This window comes from Mus caroli, chromosome 7, assembly GCF_900094665.2.
Source record: "Mus caroli chromosome 7, CAROLI_EIJ_v1.1, whole genome shotgun sequence".
NCBI classification, from domain to species: Eukaryota; Metazoa; Chordata; class Mammalia; order Rodentia; family Muridae; genus Mus; species Mus caroli.
In genome coordinates, this window is record NC_034576.1 from 122,322,727 (window position 1) to 122,338,177 (window position 15,451).

The 15,451-nt window shown below is 41.5% G+C and overlaps 1 protein-coding gene across 1 annotated transcript; it reads left to right on the forward strand.

Annotated features, from left to right (window-relative positions):
• Positions 1 to 5,075: 5,075 nt before the first annotated feature.
• Positions 5,076 to 14,921, forward strand: Anks4b (ankyrin repeat and sterile alpha motif domain containing 4B). Its single transcript, XM_021167908.1, has 2 exons — positions 5,076 to 5,294; positions 13,142 to 14,921. Exons 1-2 carry the CDS (start codon positions 5,131 to 5,133, stop codon positions 14,226 to 14,228), a joined length of 1,251 nt encoding a protein of 416 aa, XP_021023567.1. The 5' UTR covers positions 5,076 to 5,130; the 3' UTR covers positions 14,229 to 14,921.
• The last annotated feature ends 530 nt before the right edge of the window (positions 14,922 to 15,451 follow it).

Genomic DNA, 15,451 nt, shown 5'->3' on the forward strand with positions numbered 1-15,451 from the left:
GACCCAACAAAGATAGAGAACTTCAGACCAATTTCCCTTATGAATATCAATGCAAAAATACTCAATAAAATTCTCGCTAACCGAATCCAAGAACACATCAAAACGATCATCCATCATGATCAAGTAGGCTTCATCCCAGGGATGCAGGGATGGTTTAATATATAGAAATCCATCAACGTAATCCACTATATAAACAAACTCAAAGAAAAAACTACATGAATATCTTGCTTGATGCTGAGCAAGCATTTGACAAAATCCAACACCCCTTCATGATAAGTCTTGGAAAGATCAGGAATTCAAGGCCCATACCTAAACATGATAAAAGCAATCTACAGCAAACCAGTAGCCAACATCAAAGTAAATGGTGAGAAGCTNGAAGCAATCCCNCTAAAATCAGGGACTAGACAAGGCTGNCCANTNTCTCCNTACCTATTCAACATTGTACTTGAAGTCCTAGCCAGAGTAATTAGACAACAAAAGGAGATCAAGGGGATACAAATTGGAAAGGAAGAAGTCAAAATATCACTATTTGCAGATGGTATGATAGTATATATAAGTGACCCTAAAAATTCCACCAGAGAACTCCTAAACCTGATAAACACTTTCAGTGCAGTAGCTGGATATAAAATTAACTCAAACAAATCAGTGGCCTTTCTCTACAGAAAGCATAAACTGGCTGAGAAAGAAATTAGGGAAACAACATCCTTCACAATAGTCACAAATAATATAAAATACCTTGGTGTGACTTTAACTGAGGAAGTGGAAGATCTGTATGATAATAACTTCAAGTCTCTGAAGAAAGAAATCAAAGACAATCTCAGAAGATGGAAAGATCTCCCATGCTCATGGATTGGCAGGATTAATATAATAAAAATGGCTATCTTGCTGAAAGCAATCTACAGATTCTATGCAATCCCCATCAAAATTCCAACTCAATTCTTCACAGAAAGGGCAATTTGCAAATTCATCTAGAATAACATAAAACCTAAGATAGCAAAACTATTCTCAACAATAAAAGAACCTCTGGTTTTATCACAATTGCTCTGTAGTACAGCTTGAGGTACTACGTCTGACCTCAAGCTGTACTACAGAGCAATTGTGATAAAAACTGCCTGGTACTAGTACAGCAACAGACAGGTAGATCAATGGAATAGAATTGAAAACCCAGAAATGAACCCACACACCTATGGTCACTTGATCTTTGACAAAAGAACTAAAACCATCCAGTGGGAAAAAGACAGCATTTTCAACAAATGGTGCTGGCACAACTGGTGGTTGTCATGTAGAAGAATGAGAATTGATCCATTCTTATCTCCTTGTACAAAGCTCAAGTCTAAGTGGATCAAGGAACTCCACATAAAACCAGTGACCCTGAAACTTATAGAGGAGAAAGTGGGGGAAAATCCTTGAAGATATGGGCAAAGGGGGAAAATTCCTGAACAAAACAGGAGTGGCTTGTGCTGTAAGATTGAGAATCTACAGATGGGACCTCATAAAATTGCAAAGCTTCTGTAAGGCAAAAGACACTGTCAATAAGACAAAAAGGCCACCAACAGATTGGGAAAGTATCTTTACCAATCCTAAATCAAGTAGGGGACTAATATACAATATATATAAAGAACTCAAGAAGTTGGACTCCAGAAAATCAAATAACCCTATTAAAAGATGGGGTACAGAGCTAAACCAAGAATTCTCAACTGAGGAATACCAAGTGGCTGAGAAGCACCTGAAAAACTGTTCAAATTCCCTAATTATCAGGGAAATGCAAATCAAAACAATCCTGAGATTTTACCTCACACCAATCAGAATGGCTAAGATCAAAAATTCAGGTGACAGCAGATGCTGGTGAGGTTGTGGAGAAAGAGGAACACTCCTCCATTGCTGGTGGGATTGCAAGCTGGTACAACCACTCTGGAAATCAGTTTGGTGGTTCCTAAGATAATTGGACCTAGTACTACCAGAAGATCCAGCAATACCTTTCCTGGGTATATACCCAGAATATGTTCCAACATGTAATAAAGACAAAAGCTCCACTATGTTCATAGCAGCCTTATTTATAATAGCCAGAAGCTGGAAAGAACCCAGATGTCCCTCAACAGAGGAACTGATATAGAAAATGTGGTACATTTACACAATGGAGTATTAATCAGCTATTAAAAACAATGAATTCATGAAATTCTTAGGCAAATGGATGGATCTGGAGGATATCATCCTGAGTGAGGTAACCCAATCACAAAAGAAATCACTTGATATGCCCTCACTGATAAGTGGATATTAGTCCAGAATCTTCGAATACCTAAGATACAATTTGCAAAACACATGAAACTCAAGAAGGAAGACCAAAGTGTGGATACTTCTTTCCTTCTTAGAATGGGGAACAAAATACCCATGGAAGGAGTTATAGAAACAAAGTTCAGAGCCTGAAGGAAAGACCATCCAGAGACTGCCCCACTTGGTGATCCATCCCATAAACAACTACAAAAACCAGATACTAGGCAGATGCCAAGAGCCTGCTAACAGGAGCCTGATATAGCTGTCTCCTGTGAGGCTCTGCCAGTGCCTGGCATATATAGAAGTGGATTCTCACAGTCATCCATTGGATGGAGCACAAGGTCCCCAATGAAGGAGCCAGAGAAAGTACCCAGGGAGCTGAAGGGGTCTGAAGCCCCATAGGAAGAACATCAATATGATCTAACCAGTACCCCCAGAGCTCCTTGGAACTATACCACCAATTAAAGTAAACACATGGTGGAACTTGTGGCTATAGCTGTATTTGTAGCAGAGGATGGCCTAGTAGGTCATCAATGGGAGGAGAGACCTTTTGTCCTGTGAAGGCTCTATGCCTCAGTATAGGGGAATGCCAGGACCAGAAATGGGAGTGGGTGGGTTGGAGAACAGGGGGAGAGGGGATGGGATAGGGGATTTCCCAAGGGGAAACTAGGAAAGGTTGGATGAATCTGTATCTGATGTGTCTGAATCATTTAATTCTAGGTTGATTACAGACAAATTTGCAACTTAGGTTTAACAAAACCCACAAATGTTCTCCTACACTCTGCCCCAACTCCCATTTTATAAATTTTGGCTTGTTTCCCATTTCATTCTCTTCCAAATAGTTAATAGAGGACTTGTATAGAGACTGTATAAAGGATTCTCACAATCCATTCATACTAGCACAACACAGACCATGGGAAAGAGATTCAAATACCAGATGCAGGAATGGCTGAAAAGCAATTGAAAGCTGCTAGTGGGAAAACACCAATGAAAGCCACAATGGTGCAATTTCTCACCCACTGAGATGCTATAAGAAAAACAGGGTGTCACAAAGGCTGGTAAGGGTATGGAGAAACTGGAACCCCTACATATTCCAGTATTTTATGATGTGAAGTGGTCTAGCCACTTTGGAAAATGGCAACTTGTGTGTGTGTGTGTGTGTGAGAGAGAGAGAGAGAGAGAGAGAGAGAGAGAGAGAGGAATATATGTGTGTGTACATGCATGTGCAAGTGTCCTGATACATATGTGGAGACTAGAAACAGCCTCAGGTGTCAGTCCTTGTTCTTCATTTGAGGCAGAGGCTCCTGTTCACTTCTGCATACTCCTGGCAGGTTGTCCTGTGAACTTCTGAGAGTTTCTTGTTTTTATCACCCTTTTTGAAGTAGGAGCTGGGACTAAAGACAGTTGCTTCTGTGTTTGGATTTTTATGTGAGTTCTGGGGGCTCAAACTCAAGTGGCAAGTATTTTAACTGCAAACCCAAATCCCTGTGTGTGTGTGTGCGTGTGTGCGTGTACTCTAACATGGAGCATTTAAAATATATCTGGTTCAAATCAAGAAGTTTTAATGTACGTATATAATGATCAAATCATGTGTCTATCACCTAAGATATCATTTCTGTATGCAATCCTCACCACTGACTGTGCTGAAATATACAATCCACTGGTCAACCACAGTTTTCTACTGTTCTGTAAATCACTACAAGTTCAATTTGGCAACTCCTTAAAAATAAATACAAATTACAATAATACTCAGAAATTCCATGCCTTCCTATCTACCCAAGAGATGTAAAAAAAATGTATGTTCACACAAGGCCATGTATGTGACTGTTCTTAATAACATTTTTCATCATTAACTAATGGAAGCAACCTAAACATCCAAAGATGTTTGATATGCTAGTGTAGTGGAATATTATTCAACAATTAAAAATAAACTTCAAAACATATTCCTTTTAAATAAAGGCCTCAAAACTATGTCACAGGATTCTAGTGATATAAAGTGCTCACAAGTGCAACTATATATAGAGAAAACTGAGTCATGATTTCTTAGGGTTGGGAGTAGGAATTAATTGCTAATAAACACAACGGATTTCTTTTAAAAGTTCTGTTTTTACATTAACTCATTTGTCTTTGTGGTATGGGGGAGTCTGGGTTGGGATGGGTTCCAGGGTTATCAGCTCATGAGAGATGGATTTAGTGTGGAGAAAACATTGCAAAACTGAGTTTACAAGAGTGCACTTGGCATGTGTTTGAATTACAAGTCTGGCAAAGCTAGAATTTAAGAAATTCATTGAATGAATCAACAAAAAGACCACCTATATGAAATAGTGGTATATGGGAACGGGATATGTTGATGCTGTCCTCTATGGTTAGGGTAGCCCACAGCAATCTCCACCATGCAAATGAGGGCAGTCCTGATTGGCTAATATAATTTACTACAAATGGCTAAATTCAAGTTGTACAAATTAGACCCCCTAAAGTCTATTAAAACACCCCTTCTCCCACCCAAGTGAACTTAAACAGTTCAGAGTTTTTGAGATTATTTCCCATATTCTGTGAATGGGTGGTCAGTATCACATCTGACACTAGTTAATGGACACAGTAAAGATTAAATGTGCTTCACCACACTCATGACACACCTGTCAGGCCTCAATGGTCATTGTCATGGTTGGTCCCCAAAGGAAAGGCCCGAGTCCAGGATTGCAGGCCTTCCTGGCTGCCTTCCAAGGAGCAAGGCTGGAGTGAACTTTGGCCTGGGGTGATACTCCTTGTCACTGATTAACCAGCCCTGTTGGAAGACTGTGTTACCAGCTCTGCCTAGACAAAGACTCCTACCTGGCCAAGCTCTGGTGGGCAGAAAAAATGTCTACCCGCTATCACCAAGCAGCGAGTGACAGCTACCTGGAACTTCTGAAGGAGGCCACCAAGCGTGATCTGAATCTCTCAGATGAGGATGGCATGACACCCACTCTCCTGGCAGCCTACCATGGCAACCTCGAGGCCCTAGAAATAATCTGCAGTAGAGGGTGAGTAATTCCTGTTAGGGTATCCTGGGTGGGGAACACCACACTGGCAGTAAGAGACAGAGACATCCACGAAAACATTTTACTTCTTTCTAGGCTCCCTAAGTATTTGGCTTTTAGAGAAGGAGTCAAGACTAAGCTAGGTATGGTTTCTTTCCCTGTGAAAACAGCCATTTAGAAGTCACTCAGGCAGAGGGGTGGGAGTAGGCATTGGAACTATATGCCCTGAAAGTCATATCCATGGAATTTAAATGGTTAACTCCTTAAAAAGAGGTCACCATGCTTTTTGGTTCAGTCATCCTCTTTTGTTAGGACATGGCTTTATTTTACGTTTTCAATTGTGTCACTAAAATCTATCTTTTATGAATACTTGGCCTTGGTGTAAGCTGAATTTTTGAATGAAATTTCTGGCTTTACAAGCTATAAAATGAGTCTTCAGTCCATCTTCACACACACACATACACACACCATCCCTTACCTTTAAATTCAAGTATTTTCTAACTCTTTTATTCTGCTGGTCCTGCTCATTGCCAGAGGGATGGTCAGGGTAGGCAGCTACGACTTAAGATGGGGAGAAATGGAGCAAAAGAGGAGTCTGGGGGAGTGAGAGGAGTGGGGGTGGGGGGACAGGAGGGGAGGTAAAGAGTAAGAGAGCCAAGTGACTCCAGGACAGTGCATATTTAGCATCTGGCAGGTGACAGTCCACCTCGCCTCCTTCTCTCCCCTTCTTCCTCTTTCTCTTTCTTCCACTCCCTCCTCCTCTGATTCCAACTCTTCTCATGTATTTTTGGTGCTGCCCAGATGGTGCTGATCAACAAAACATCCTGGTGTTCCTGTGGCAATCAGATCTGAGAGGGGAAGCCAAGCGAGCGGCTTTGGGTAGATGTGATAAAGCTCGAGCCAGGGAAGGGAAATTAAGTTGATATTAGAAAGACAAGGCGCTGATCAAGGCGGAGGGAAGTGTTTTCCCCCTAAGGCAGAACACTGTGCATTCCGAGGATGGAAGACATTGAGCTTGGCTGGATGTGACCTGCACAGGGACAGAACCTAAGCCATAAGACCAGACTATCAGGAGCCTTGAGAATTCTGCTGAGAACTTCAATCTTCTCCTGAGAGCCTAGAAACCACACCCTCTATTTACAAAGGAGGCCATCAGATAGATTTATGCTTATGAATATTGTTCTGGTGATTGTACAGTGGTCACAGAGAATGTCTAGGAACATTCAAGGTAAAGTGAAACTCACGTGGTAACACTGGGCGTGGGTAGACACAGAGATGTGAGTGACAGTTTGGATGCCAGAGAGTGATTGGATGTGGCAAGTAAAGGAAGACGAGGGTCAACATCCATGTTTGGATTAAACAGATTGCAGGTCTGGCCACCTCATTGGACTGGGGAACATGTCAGAAAGAGCATGCTCACTCTCTATACGGCATCTCCTGAAGCTTTATTCAAGATAGGTCTTTCTTTTTTTTGAGTTAATGTCTCAATTTTGCTACAGCAGTGAAGTATGCAACACACTCTTATTTAATTTACACCTTAGTATCATAACCAGCAAATTTATTTCTTAGGTTATCCCCGTTTGTTACATTTTTTTTCTAGCAGTGTTGTGATGATTCTTCTTCCATGTAAGTCCTGGTCCATACTTTTTTTTTTTCGAGTGTAAATTCTCAGAACTAAAGTTTTTGTGTCCGTTGGCCTACACTTGTGCTATGATAACAAAATACCTCAGACGAGGTAATTTAGAGAGGATAAAACTTATTCTCATAATTTTAAGAGCAGCCAGGAAGTCCAAGATCAAGTTGGCAAGAAGTTCAGTACCTGGAGAGATCAATTTTCTGTTTCCATGATGGCTTCTTATTGCTGCCACCTCTAGGGAGGACAAAGGTGGAGCCCTCCCATGATAGGAGAGAGAGAAGGTACGAGCAAAGACAACTAGGAAAAGCAAGTTCCCTTCTTCCATAGGGAATCCCTTTTACAAGGGGGAAAGGCAGGGTCCTGGTGAGACTGAGAACGCCAAGGCTGAGCAGCCCTTACATTTCCGTCTGTGGGTCTATAGCCAATTTTATAACAGGTTCTTAAATATTGATTTATAAAATTGGCTTTCAAAGAAGTTGTGTGTGTGTGTGTGCGTGTGTGTGTGCGTGTGTGTGTGTGCACGCACGTGCACGCATGCACGAGTGTGGTTAATGGTAGTGTCAGCATACCAAGATGCATATGTAGAGGTCAGAGGACAGCCTTGGTTGTCAGGCGTCCACTTTCCACAGGGTTTGAGAGCAGGTCTCTTGTGGTCTCAGATTAGCTGGCCCATGACTCCCCAAGGACTCTCCTGTCTCTGCCTCTCATTTTGCCAGGAGAATGATGAAGAAGCCTTTGATCTAGCTTTATGTGAGGCCCGGGCATCTGAACTTAGGGCCTTAGCCTTGTACAGTGAACAATTTACCCACTGACCCATCTCATAGCCTTCAAAAGGCTTTTAAACTTAACAGCATCAACTCTTTATCATATATATTATGAAAGTTGACAATATTTTAACAATTGATACTGTAAGTATAAATACTTACATATATATATGTATATACACATAATATGTACTTATTGAATACATACATATATACTATATATTTTAAGTGGATATAAGTCTGTCAATCTCTGCTACATAATTCTTTTTTTTTTTTTTTTTGCTACCTAATTTTTATTTCAAGGTCATTCATTCCAAAATATTGGCTGATAAATATATTCCAAATTTTTTCTTTTCCCCATATGCACAAGTACATTTTTTTTCTTAAAAAGGCACTCATACAAAGTATAGTGATAAGTTAATAATATGTCATTATCAATTTGAAGTTAAAAGTTGATATGCATGCAGTTGGTTTTTTATGACTATATTATATTCTATTGTATGGCTTTGTCATTATTTACTTATTTTAAATCAACAAATAAAAATTGCACAGCTGATGATAGTGCACTTGCACCCCGTCATTCTGAGTCAGGAAGATTGTGAGCCTGATGCTAGTCCGAACTTCGTAGTAAGTCCCTGTCTCCAAAACCTTTCATATGCTTCCTATACAGTATGACATTTTAAATATATCTATGTTATGGAGTGATTGGATCAAGCTAATGATATGATACTGTGTACTTGTCATTTTTGCGATGAAGATATTTAAAACAGCCTCTTAACAATTTTCAAGGATGGAAATTGTTTCTCCTGTAGTCATCCCATTGTAGAGTGCATTGCTTGAACTGGCCCCGCCCCAATGGGCGTTCTGCATCCCTAAACCTGAATCACCACACTTCCCTCCCTGTCTCCAACCACTGTCTACTCTGGAGACTTCTATAGGCCCCATATTGTTTAGATCCACATTTGAGTGCAACTGTGAGGCCTTTGCCTTTTGGTGCCCAGCTTATTTCACTGAACGTAACATCCTCCAGGCTCATCTATGTTTCCAAATGCAGGCCTGTCTTATTCTTTAAGGCAAACTAGTATTCTATCGTACATATGTGTGGGCTGTAAGTATGTATGTACATGTCCATATGAACATATATGTGTATGCACTTTAATTAGTTACCTATTCACGACACTTAGTTCCTTCTCATTTCTGGCTTTGCCAGGGACTGTTTGACTTATGTCTTGTTGCCATGATAAGCAGTCAACAGGAACAACCTTGTTCATTCCGCTCTGTCCACACCCTCACACTTCCTTGGGATAAGTTCCTTAAAGTAGAGCAGGGCATTCTGGGTGTGTTCCCTGATATCCTGCTAAGCAGTCTGAGGTAGAGTATGCTTTGCCCAGCATGGCCCTTTCCTCATGATCCCACTGAAAATAGACAACTGATATTTTTCAATCATTTCCTGTTGGTCGGGCAAACACTGGCGGTGTATGGTTTTAATTGGCATTTTCTTCATTATTATAAGTACAAATAATTCTTTTTTTTTATGTAGGAAAACATTTTTGACAGAATTATTGTTTTCTGAGAACAGCTTTACACATAGTCAAAATCAACTTCAAAAGAAGAAATTGGAGTGGAACAGATGCCGAGCGTGTTGTAATTTAAGCAAATTACCCACTTAACAACAATAACAAGCCCACTTAGAAATCATTGCTTAAAACTCTTGCTTACTAAAAATCAAGGGCAAAATATGGCTTATTTTAAAATTGCTTTGGAGAGTTTCTCTTTTGGGAAGAAAATGCCAACACTACATTGAAGCGATCCCCAAGCATCCATAGGATATTGGCATTAGAGTCTGCCTATCAAAGGGGAGGGGTGTAGATGGTGGGGCAAATGTATACAGTAATTTTACTGAGAAACCTGAGCCAGAAAACCAAGTTCAGCAACGTGCTGGAGAGGTAGGGACAGGAGGATCTCTGGGACTTTGCGGGCAGTCAGTGGAGCTAATAGGTGAGATCTAGAGATCTAGTTTTAGTGAGGTGCCCTTTTTCAAAATGAATAAAAAGTGGAGAAGCAATTGAGGAAGAAAGCCATGTTAACCTCTGCCCTCTATGTATATGTTTTGAAGCATGGGCACTCGAGAGAGTACATACACACACACACACACACACACACACACACACACACACTCACACACACACACACAAGGTATGTGAGTCAGGAATGGTGGTGCATGCCTGTAATCCCAGAAATCAGGAGACTGAGGCAGGAGGGTTCTAAGTTGAAAACCAGCCTGTGTTACATAGAAGAAAGACTTAACAAACGGAAGCAGTGGAGAGAGTAGGATTACATTTTTAAAAACTTCATGAAACCTGACAATAATACATTTTTTATATCAATTGGAAAGTTGTCAAGAGGGTTTAGATGCACAGGAAACCCATGGATAATCTTCTTGACAGTTTCATCTGTAAATCTGAAATTCTACATTCGAAATTTTCTCCAAAGAAGTCGCACCTCGGCCCCATCTCAGGCTTTCTTCCTCGCATCTTGAAAGCATCACCCAGGACCCACTGAGATGAGAAAACTCACTGCTTTCTGCCTGAGCATATTGATCTCACCAGCCTGTTACTTCCTGCCAGGACTAGCCCTGCCCAGCACTTTCTTCTCTGGCTTATGCAAACCAAGGATAATTCAGGCAAATTCAAGCAGTGTGTTTTTGTTTATGTCTTGGTCACATCTTGGCTGTTTTCCAGCCTTCCTTTGATGTCTGGGTTACTTAAGGGGTCCTTTGAAAATGGTGTTCAGTTAAGTAAATAAAAAGTGAAACCATGTGTTTGGGGATGAAGAACTGTGCTCCCCAAAGATTCCACTGTGCCAAGACTGGAAGGAGGGGTCTCCTTTGATCCAAAATAATTAAATTGGGCTAACTGGCTAGAGCCCTCTTGCCTGACAAAATGACATTATTTACCATTTGCTTTCCTTAGATTCAATTTCATTTTCTTTCCTTCCTTTCCCCATTTCTTCCCCATACCTAACTCCATGCTATCTGGTCACACTGATGTATACTCTGGGTTCCTCACATAAGCCAGGTGATATCAGCCATCCTTGTCTGTGGCCATGCTGTTCTCTGTGTGACACAGGCAGCCAACCTACGGCTGGACCTAATCCACAATGGGCTTCTCTTGGATTTCACTGTGTTTTTGTTTCAAAATTGAGCCAACATTTTAAAAAATTCCTTGATGTTCTGGAGTTCAGTCTTCATTTGGAAAATGTATGTGCTAACACTTTCTGCCTTGTTAGGGCGTAGCCAGAGCTGCCCCAATTCTGCAACTGCCAGGAGACCAGTTGATCTTTTCTTGGTCTTTGTTGAGGAAACACACTTGGTTTCTGTCAGTTGTGTGTCTTTGGTCAGATTTTGAGGTTTTGGCTAGAAACTACAGAAGATAAAAGAAAAAAAATGTAGGCTTCTTCCTCTCTGGGAAAATTAGCTAATTGGGTCAATAGGGCATTACTACTTGATAAATAAAATAAGCAAATACTTAACTATGAGAACTAGGTTGGTATGGGGGCTTATATCTGTAATCCTGGCTCTAGGGAAGATGCTGCAAGAGGTTCGCCACAAGTTTGAGGCCAGCTTGGACTACATAGGGGGTTCCAGCCTGTCTGAGATACAGGATAAGATGCTTTCTCAAAAATAGATGATAGAGAGGTAGGTAGGTAGATAGGTAGGTAGGTAGGTAGGTAGGTAGGTAGGTAGGTAGGTAGGTTGATAGATAGATAGATAGATAGATAGATAGATAGATAGATAGATAGATAGATAGATAGGAGACAGACAGCTCAGTGGGTAATGGTATTTGCTTTTCACTCTGATGTTTGCAGATTGACCCCTAAGAACCACATGGTGAAGTGAGAGAACGATGCAAGTTGCCCTCTGACATCCATATGCACACAGTGATACTCATACCCAAACATATACATACAGAAAATAAGTACATTTAATTTCTGAAAATAGTTTTTTTTTAAAAAAATTAAAACTCCTTCAAGAGAGCTGCAGTGGTAGGAAGAAGAAATGAGAGAGACACAGATAGGTAAACATGGGCAGGCCTGATCTGAGGATGCTGCCTGTTGGGCTGGAGTGTAGCTCCATGGCAGAACACTTGGCAGGCACGCATGAGGCCCTGTGTTCTGCCCTTAACACTGCAAGTATAAAACTGAAAGTGTGCTGCCTCTTACCGTCATTCAAAACCATCGCACCCCTCAGAGTCTCGCTGTACTCCAGGGCTGATGAGTGGTTCTCAGCCAAGGCTTACAGGGAGGAGACCCAAGTCTGAGTCATCAAATGACACAGCTCTGGTTTTGCAACATTAGCACAGGGAACCTGTGAATCACCTGAAGATCTTGTCAAGGTTCTAATTCAGTAAGTCTGGGTTGGGCTCTAAATTCTAATTTTATTTCAATAAAACCATAGGTAATCTGTGTTGCTGCTGACTATATGTTTGGGTCAAAAACTACCCAAAGTAGGACAGAATGGTACATTATCGATCTTTGTAAGGTATAAATTTTTTTCTGTTTCTGTTTCAGCTTTCCCACCAGCAGTGGTGAGAGATTTTCTCAATTCACCCGTCCCCCTCCTTTGCTTCAGTAGGGTCTGTACTTGCATCTTAAGCCCTCAGAGGAATAGAGGCTCTTTTTTTCTGGTTGCTTTTTCTTCTGTTTTCCTCATTTGATTAAAGAGAGGGCTGAAGTGTTGGCTAGAATTAGCTCTCTCTAAGTCCTCAGAGAATACTGCTAAGTTGTCAGGACAATTGAAAGCCAATTAAACATAGAAATTATTGAAATCTTATAAGTGTACACTGGACAGATTTTATTAAAATGTAGCCCTCAATTTACCACTTTATAGCTAGTTCACTTTTTTTTATATGTGTATTATATTGCTATGTTAGAAATAAAATAGTAGACTATTGCATGCGTCTTCCAATCTCTACATCCAGTGAGGTGATGAGGTAACATGAAAATTTTCATGATTTATACCACTGTAATGCTATAAATCAAGCCTTTGATTTTATTTTCCCCATGAATGAGCCCATTGTTAAACATTTACCAGTATAACATTAGATGATATTCTTGGCTTTGGGGAAATTTCTAATTAAGCTCAATTAGAAGTAGGCATATTCCCTTTCTCTGTCATATGACCCAACTCTGACCAATGTGAAATGCAAGTGACAGCTAGAAAGGTTTGGGGGAAGCTTTTCTTCTAAAGGGGAGGCATAGGGTAGGGATGGCTCTTTCTCTTTCTGGCCATCTGGTATCTGGCTGTGATGCAGCCAAACTCGGCAGCCGTCATATGTCAACGTCAAGGCAGGGTAAACATGCATTTTGTTGGTTGTTTTTGTTTTTATTTGTAGACCTTATCATCAGTGAAAAAATAATTTAACATACATCTTTCATATTTTCTTCTCTAGTGGAGACCCTGATAAGTGTGACATCTGGGGGAACACTCCTCTACATTATGCAGCCTCCAATGGCCACACTCACTGCATCTCATTTCTAGTCAATTTTGGTGCCAACATCTTTGCCCTGGATAATGACTTGAAGTCTCCACTGGATGCTGCTGCCAGTAGGGAGCAGAAAGAATGTGTTGCTCTCCTGGACAAGGCTGCCACTGTGCAGAACACCATGAACCCCAAAAGAGTCACCAGACTGAAGGAACAGGCTCTGAAGAATGCCAGGAAGCAGATGAAAGAGTGCGAACGGCTTCAGGAGAGGCACCAAAACAAGATGGCACGCACCTATAGCAAGGAAGACTCAGGGACAATTTCTTCTTCCCATAGTACCTTGTCTAGGTCGTTTCTTTCAACTACTTCAGCTGGTAGAATTGGGTCACTGTCCAAGGGCATTAAAGATACCTTCAAGATAAAATCTAAGAAGAACAAAGATACAACAGAACAGCTAGGGAAGGATGGCCGAAGTGGGCAGAGACCTGTGATGGAAGTGTTCAGAGAGGAGGAAGAAGACTCATTTCCAAAGGACTTCAAAGAGAAGCTCCATTTCTCAGTAGAAGAAGATGGTGATGTACAACATGAGTCTATTCTCAACCGTCCGGGTCTAGGAAGTATTGTTTTTAGTAGAAACAGAGTACTGGACTTTGAGGACATCTCCGACAGCAAGAGGGAGTTGGGGTTTAAAATGCCCAGTGAGCTATTCCAAAGACAAGGGGCAGCAGGAACAGTAGAAGAAGAAGAGGAGGAGGAGAGAGAGGCAAACGGCACTGCAGGTGATCTTCCTTGGGATGAAGAAGAAGTAGAATGGGAGGAAGATGCAGTTGATGCTACTCCATTGGAAGTGTTCTTGCAGTCTCAGCACCTGGAGGAACTCCTTCCCATTTTTATGAGAGAACAGATTGATCTAGAGGCTCTGCTGCTTTGCTCTGATGAAGACCTTCAGAATATCCACATGCAGCTGGGCCCCAGGAAGAAAGTCCTTAGTGCCATAGACAAAAGGAAGCAGGTGCTCCAACAGCCTGGGCAGTTGGTTGACACCAGCCTCTAATGGAGGACATTGATTAACAGGGTAGCCTGAGCCTGGGGTTCATGCTGAGTTCTCCTGGAACCACTCCAGGATGAACCCTGTGCCTGGTCTCTGTCTAATGACAAACCCCTGGGTGTAGGTGTTAGAGTTTTAGAGAGGACACTCCAAATCAGAGGCTCATACTCTGTATCCAAGTAAACCACCAATGAGAAAAGACCTTGAAATGGGAAAATGGTGTTTCTCTTCCAGGCTTTGAATTCTGTGTAGACCAAAGGCTCTCACTAGTCTGAAGCCCAAAGCCCAACTTAATGGATCTAGTCATTTAACAGATGCTTACTAACTATGGGGTTGGGTTTACAATATTCCTGGCTGAGAATCGGGACGTGTAGCAGGTAGGGGGATGGCAGACAGAAAATGTGGACTGAATTTCTAAAGTTCATGGATGGAAGCCCTAACCCCTAAGTGAATGGTTTTGGAGATAGTACTTTAAAGATGTGATTAAGGTTGAGTGAGGTTATAAGGGCAGGCTCATAATCCATATGACTTAAAAGACAAGGAAGAGTGGGAAGGGTTTGTTCACACTCAAGAAAGGAGGACAGCAGGAAGGCAGCTGCCATCCAGCCAAGGAGAGAGGCACTGAGAAATCGAACCTGGAAACAGTTTGGGCTTTCAGCCTACTGAGATGTGAAAAATAAATGTCTGTTGTTTGAGCCACTCTGTCTGCAGTGTTCTGTTATGGAGGCCTAGGCTGACAAGCTTGGTGTGTAGACAAGAGGATAGTGAAGAGAGCAAGGAGGATTCAGAAAAACAATGCCTGTTCCATCTCACAAGTTCTCTAAGCGTTAAGTGTCTTCTGAGGTGCAAAACAGGAGGGAAAAGGTATAGTTTTAGGAAGGTTGATGGTGAAAGTATATTTTGTACATCCATGTTTGCTATGCAGAACCTCACTTCGTTAGTGTGTAGCCACAGGACTGCTGCCTGGACAAGTGCTTGTTATAGTCTAGATCTTAGATGTGACCCAAAGACCCATATGCTAATGCCTTGGTCATCTGCCTGTGGAGCTATTGGGAGGAGGAGGAGGAGGAGGAGGACATCTATCCACCAGGAAGAGCTTATTAGAAGGACGTTAGGTCATCAAAGCATGCCCTTGAAGAGGTTATTGGAATTCCAAATGCCCCTTTCTTTGCTTTCCAGGCAACTTGAACAGGTTTCCTCTGCCACATGCTTCTAATGAATCACCTTAC